We start from the raw sequence: 7373 nt of genomic DNA on the forward strand, positions 1-7373 counted from the left end.
ACTGTGGTCTAAAGTGGTACAACATTTTAATTTGGAAAGTTGGTCAGGGACATCCATATGATGGTATACATTTCCCATTGCTTCCATGTTCTACTAAATTGGGATGAAAAATACATTAAGATTTACATTAAACTAGATGTTTTCAAAGTTGATGGGGGAATTCCCTGGCAGTCCGGTGGTTAGGACTCAGTGCTTTCACTGCCAGGGCCTGAATTTGATCCCTGGTCAGAAAATTAAAATTCTTCAGGCAAAAAAAAAAAAAAAAAGGTTGAGGAGTCAGGGGAAAAGGGTTTGGGATGGGGCTATGGAATTTGGGACTCCAGGGTGGCAGGTGGGGGAGGTCAAAGCATCCCTTACATATAAATAGAAGGGAAATTTTGATTGGAACCTTTAGGTCACATGATTCTTTCCCTTTTGTGTGTGTGTTACAGGCAAAGGGGAAGATAGCGATGTACTCAGTATAAATGCAGATGCTTATGACAGCGACATAGAAGGCCCCTGTAATGAAGAAGCAGCTGCTCCTGAGGTCCCAGAAAATACAGTCCAGAGTGAAGCTGGTCAGATAGATGACCTGGAGAAAGACATTGAGAAAAGCGTGAACGAGATTCTGGGACTTGCAGAGTCTAGTCCAAAGGAGCCCAAAGCCGCCACCCTGACTGTTCCTCCGCCGGAAGATGTTCAGCCTTCGGCGCAGCAGCTGGAGCTGCTCGAACTTGAAATGAGGGCCAGAGCTATTAAGGCCCTGATGAAAGCTGGTGATATAAAAAAGCCAGCCTAGTTTATTTAAGTTGTGTCTAAATATTGGATGTGTTTGAGCAATGCTACACCATATCATTTTGTATCTAAAGTTTATTTGGTGTCTTACCTGATATTTCTCATATAACTCTTACTAGATAAACTCATCTTAGGTCTAAAATACATGTTGTTGTTGTTGTTACTTTTGTATTATGTAGTTGTTTTTTGAATTCATGACACATATCATTGGGTAATTAGATACTTTGTTAGATGAGTATTTAGTATATCTGCAAATTAATATCTGAAAAGCCATTAGCTAAAAAAAGTCATGTTATTTTTTTCCTTTATTTTGAAATATTTTGGCATCAAACCAAAAAGTTTATGAAAGATTGATCAAGCATGTTGCCTTCAGGCTACCTGTATTTTGCAATAGAATATTAAATTATTGCTTCTAGGTATATTAACAATTTAAGTTGGGTTATGTTTATATGCACTTTTAAAATATGTACCATTTCGAAGATGCCTTTTATGGGTATAGACTTAGTAAAAACTGAACAACATTTTTGTTACAAGACGGAGATCCAAAATGGCTGAGCAAAGCTTTTTTATAAAAAAGGGGAAAAAAGGACTTAGTTTAAAGCATTTTTTAACAACGTCGAATTAATTGTCCAACTGTAATTCCAGCAAGCAAGCCATTCTAACAGGTATTTGATACTGTTGAACTCTTAGTTCAGTTTTTTTCCTTCAATGAAAAGGGCACACATTTTCATTTACATTCCAGGCATTTAGGAGAAGGAGGCTATTTTATTGTACAGGCTTTCATCTGATGTTTTTGCTTGAAAATCTTATGTGCTATAATTCCATGAATTAAAAATCATTAAGACTGTCATTCTGGATCTGAGGACTTTTGATAGATTTCCAAAAATGAATTTAACTTCAGGAAGTTTTGATAAGTGGATGTAATAATTAATCTAATTTTGTATAGTTTTTGTAAATAGATTAACGTCCTGCCACAATTATGAATGCTTTTTGTCCCATCACTAATTGTAGTTGTTTGATACCAAAATAAATGTAGGTAGAGACTCTTAACTTAAAATAAATTTTTTTTGTAAAATATAAATCTGAAACTGTTGTTTTTATATTTGCTAACAAATATAGTATATTTATAAGGCATGTTCTGTTAGTGTTGTGTGAGGATTTTCCTTATACACAAAAGAACTTAGAGGGATTGTGTCTTTTTAGCTGGCTTAATTATATATAAATTTTAGAGGATCTCTTTTGGAAATAGTACTTGGGCTTCCCTGATAGCTCAGTTGGTAACCTGCCTACAATGCAGGAGACCCCAGTTTGATCCTGGGTGGGGAAGATCCACTGGAGAAGGGATAGGCTACCCACTCCAGTATTCTTGGACTTCCCTTCTGATGCAGCTAATAAAGAATCTGCCTGCAATGTGGAAAACCTGGGTTTAATCCCTGGGTTGGAAAGATCCACTGGAGAAGGGAAAGGCTACCCATTCCAGTATTCTGGCCCAGAGAATTCCATGGATTGTATAGTCCATAGGGTCACAAAGAGTCAGACACGACTGACTGACTTTCACTTTCTTTTTCACTTATGGAAATAGTATATATGAAACACTGGAGTAGCAGTTACAAATTCATTTTTGTTGTTCCTGAACATGCCTTTAAATAATCCTGTCATTTCTTTTTTCTTGCTGAATCTTTGTAATGAAGCACAGAGGCTTGTATCATTTGAAATGCTTCTCTTAGGCTGATAAACCTGGGTATGATTTAAATAGTTCTCATAGTTACTGCTTCAAGATGAAAAAAATCAGTTTCTATTTCCACTTACACTAAAAGTTAAATGATAGCAAAGTGGTGCAGAATGAACTTTATTGCTACTTACTAATTATAAAATGCAGTAGATGACATTTGTGTGATCAAACATAGAGGAGAAGAAAGAGCTCTGAGTGCTTTGTAGCTGATTAAAGTCACCACCTTCATGAAGCATTGTGTGCCTGCTGTATTCACTGCAGAATGCTTTAGAGTACATTTGACTAGAGTGGTAGTATGTGAGGAAGAATGAGTTGAACAAATTAGGCTGCTTAGATTACTACCTTGGAAAATCAACTCTTTTTTTTTTTGTAATGTTAAAAGACATGAGAGGTTTTTGCAAATGAGTGGCTTTAGAGAATAGGAATAAGGTTATTTTAGAAATGCCTAAGTAATGGGTAAACACCATATATTGATCTAATGCTGTCATTTAATCATCAGCTCAGGTATTTATTGACTACCTCTAAGGTGTTTAGTCTTGTTCAGAATCTTAAGCTGTTATGGTGTAGGAATGTTATGGTGTAGATTTTAGCATGGAATAGACTGATTAATAAACATGAGTGCTGCTTCATTTTATGCCTAATTCTTCCATTTTGCCAATGTAAAAAAAATTAGTTTAATTAGTGTTTAATTAATTAAACAAAAAATGTTTAATTAGTGACTAAGAGGAAAAAAAATGGCAGTCTAATTTTTCATCATCAGGTAATACTGATATTTGACTAGGAACTTTACCTAAATCTTAAATGATTGGTGGTATCTGGTATAATGGGTCCTTTGCAGTAGGCCTTGGCCCACTTTTTGATGTTCCTACTAATCCACGTGCTCAAGATATATCCTGAAAACCTATCTATCCCTGAATGACCAGTGTAATATACTAATTATGAAAAATCACCGAAGCCTCCCAAATCCTTTTGTTGGACGCCATCAATTCCTTAAAACTGTAGGGCAGTATATCTTTTCCTTATAAATCTTGTTGCCAAAACCTACTTTCAGCAAATCATTAGGGCATGATTAGCTATCTGAATAAAAGAATCATTTGGACAGTAATACAAATTGCAATAAAACATTTTTCAATGCCATTTCAAGATCGATAAAACAGGAGTGAACCCACAATTTAGGCAGAATATAGATGGCAGCCTGAAGGTTTTAAAAACTATCAGTTTTATGTCATAAAAAGTAGGAAAAGAGTTTGGTTACAGATACTTTCCTTTCGTTGTATCTGTTTGTTTAAAAGACCAACATGCTTTACCTTAAAACTAATAGATATTTTTATGTATTTTTATCTTCAAGTAGACTCCCTTTTTAAATCAAAAAAAGTGCTGAGAGATTTGGTTTCCTTGATATTTAATTATTTAAAAATTATATTTAGTTATTATTTTATCATTTATTTGTGATAAAATGAAAAGGGTATGAGAGTTAAAAACAGAGGTTCTGATTCTGCCCCAGCCAGCTGTGTAACTTTGGATAAGTATCTATTAACAGTTGAGATGAATCATTCACTGATATATAAGGTTCCTTTCTGCTATAACTGGGCTTCCCAGGTGACTCAGATGATAACGCGTCTGCCTGCAATGTGGGAGACCCGGGTTTGATCCCTGGGTCGGGAAGATTCCCCTGGAGAAGGAAATGGCAACCCACTCCAGTACCATTGCCTGGAAAATCCCATGGACGGAGGAGCCTGGTAGGCTACAGTCCGTGGGGTCACAACGAGTCGGACATGACAGCAATTTCACCTTCCTTTCCTTTCTGCTATAAAATCCTGATTACAATAGAAAATACCATAAAATTTGTAAAACTTACCAAGTATTTTTGCTTCCCAGGTGTCTCTAGTGGTAAAGAGCTTGCCTGCCAATGCAGGAGACTTTGGAGACACAGGTTGAATCCCTGGATCAGGAAGACCCCCTGGAGGAGGGCACGGCAACTCACTCCAGTGTTCTTGTCTGGAGAATTCTGTGGACAGAGAAGCCTGGCAGGCTATGGTCAATTGGGTCACAAAGAGTTGGACACGACTGAAGCGACTTAGCACATCACAACACCAAGTATTTTGAGTTCAAGTATTTCTGAGGGCTTTCCTTCCCCTTTTCTTTCCCCTTTCCCCTTTCAAAATGAAACAATCTAAGCTGTCTTTGTCCCATATAGTTGCTAGATATGAACAGTAATCAAGTTTTTTTATTTTACCTAGGCTTTATTGTCAGGGTCACTTGGTAAGTATACTCTCTAGAATTGTTCACTTTGGCTTATAAACTTAGGTTGCTATCTTTAACCTACTGCTTTATTATATTTCAAAATAATATGCAGATAGTTTTAAATCAAAAAATTTTTTTCCCAAGGCTTATAACAAAAAACAGTACTCCCCTATTCTTTTCGTACCAACTCTTGCTACTGAGAGGTAACCACTTTCAAATCTTTTAGCCTTCTTACAGATTATCTTTGTATTTCTAAGTAAAGTTATTTTTTGCCATTCCTCAATATTTCAGTCTTAGGTTTTATTTATTGATCTCTTTTGGAATATGAAAATTAAGCTATATTCCCTCTTTCTGTTCCCTAAAAATGTAGCTTCCTCTCTCATCCTCACAATACAGTGCAGTTATTGGGTTGGCCAAAAAGTTCTTTTGAGTTTTTTCTGTAACATGGAAAATCCCCAACGGACTTTTTGGCCAGCCCAATACATGATGGTTTTGGTTAAATTAGCATTCAGTATTTATACTATTTAGACTGTGTAAATATTATTCACAGCTGGGTTGTGTGGTACCTGTCATTAGATTTCCTTTTTTGTTCCAGTTTTTGTTTTTGGCTTTTTGGAATTCTTTTATAATGACCTTATTCCTTCTTTTGCTCAGTGTTCTCTATAGTAGCTTTTAATTATACCCTGACTCCGTCCAGGAGCTTAACTTTGTTAGTAGGTTCAAACATATCATATAATCTTTTTTTTTTCCTTTAAAAACATTCCTCCTGGGACTCCCTGTCCTACGCTACTCTGGATCGGTTGGTCTTCACCTCTCTCATGCTGAGTATCCCACTTACTGAGTCCTGTCTTTCTTCTTTCGTTTATCCCTTCAGATTGGTGATGTACCTCTTCCAATAGCTTCCTGTGAAAAACTGCATGAACAGTCAGTTGTTTTGATTCATTGGTGTGACTCAGCATGTCTCAATTCTATCCATATCCTCAAATGAAGCATTATGTGAGTGTTGGCATTAGGCTGGAAGTCATTGTCCCTTTCATTTTACAGCATTGCACAGTGCCTTTTAACTTCAACCCATGGACTGTAGCCTGCCAGGCTCCTCAGTCCACAGAATTTCCCAGGCGAAAATACTGGAGTGGGTTATCATTTTCTTCTCCAAGGGATCTTTCCGACCCAGGGATAGAACCCGCATCTCTTACGTTCCAGGCGGATTCTTTACTGCTGAGCCTCCAGAGAAGCTTCCACTGAAGCTACTGAGAAAGTGAAGTGTCAGTTGTGTCCGACTCTGCGATCCCATGGACTGTAGCGCACCAGGTTCCTCTGATCATGGGATTTCCCAGGCAAGAATACTGGAGTGGTTAGCCATTCCCTTCTCCAGGGAATCTTCCCCACCCAGGGATTGAACCCAGGTCTCCGGCATCACAGGAAGATTCTTTACCGTCTGAGGTAATGAGAAGTCATTTGTAATTTTGAACCTTGATACTTAATGTGTGTCCTGCTTGTTTTGAAAGCTCTTGGGGTCTTATCTTTATTCCCAATATTCTGAAATTTCTTGATAATGTGTTATAGGATGGATCTTTTTTCATTCTCAAGTTGATCACTGAGAGGCTCTTTAAAGGGGGAATTCATATCATTCAGTTCTGGGAAGTTTTTTAATACTACTTCTTGGATAAGCGCCTTCCCGCTAACTTTTTCTAATCTGTATTTTTAGAACTCCTTTTGTTAAGATGTGGATGTGTGCCCAGTTGTTTCAGACACGTCCAACTCTTTGCAACCCCGTGAGCCTGAGCCCGCCAGGCTCCTCTGTCCATGGGATTCTCCAGGCAAGAACACTGGAGTGGGTTGCCATTCCCTCCTCCAGGGTATCTTCTCAGCCCAGGGATGGAACCCACATCTCCTGCAAGTCTTCTGTATTGCTGGCAGATTCTTCACTGCTGAGCCACTGAGGAAGCTCCCAAGATGTGGCTTATCTAGGCCTAATTTTTAAATTCTTATTTCTCACTGTCTCTTTTCCATCTTCTGCTTTCTCATATATTTTCTCAATATTCTCTTCCAGTTCTTCCATTGATGTAAACTTTTTCTCCTATCATTTTTAACATCTGGAAGATTTTCTTCCCCCCTCTGAATATTCCCTTTTAAAAGCAGTAGTACGTTGGGTCTGTAGAGCCATGGCTCCACCCTAGTGTCCTGGTGAACTTGCCTGTATCCTGGTGAGCAGTGCAGTCAGAGCGTGAACCTCCTGGCCTAAGTCTTGGAGCAGTGCTGTGTGTGCGATCCTCCTGGAGTGTGGTCAGACAGTCTTGTGAGGAGCCATCACAAGAACATTTTCCTATCTGCCTTTTCTTGAGGGAAGTCCTCTATTTTGTGAATGGATGTCTTGAGGCAGTTTTCCCATCTGCCTCCCTGGTTTCTTGGAGACCTGAGACTATCCCGCCCCACTTAGGGCACAGCTGTAGGCTATAAAGGGAGAAGGCAATGGCACCCCACTCCAGTACTCTTGCCTGGGAAATCCCATGGACGGAGGAGCCTGGTGGGCTGCGGTCCATGGGGTCTCGAAGTGTCGGACATGACTGAGCGCCTTCATTTTCACTTTTCACTTTCATGCACTGGAGAAGGAAATGGCAAC

At 38.6% G+C, this 7373-nt stretch overlaps 1 protein-coding gene across 1 annotated transcript in view; it reads left to right on the forward strand.

Moving 5' to 3' along the window:
• The window catches only part of CAAP1 (caspase activity and apoptosis inhibitor 1), a 64121-nt gene extending 62266 nt beyond the window's left edge, over positions 1-1855 (forward strand). The window contains exon 6 of the mRNA XM_065907874.1: positions 432-1855. Coding sequence (XP_065763946.1) covers positions 432-778 — 347 coding nt within the window. The 3' untranslated portion in view covers positions 779-1855. The remainder of the gene's footprint in view (positions 1-431) is intronic.
• The last annotated feature ends 5518 nt before the right edge of the window (positions 1856-7373 follow it).

This window comes from Muntiacus reevesi, chromosome 17, assembly GCF_963930625.1.
Source record: "Muntiacus reevesi chromosome 17, mMunRee1.1, whole genome shotgun sequence".
Lineage (NCBI taxonomy): Eukaryota > Metazoa > Chordata > Mammalia > Artiodactyla > Cervidae > Muntiacus > Muntiacus reevesi.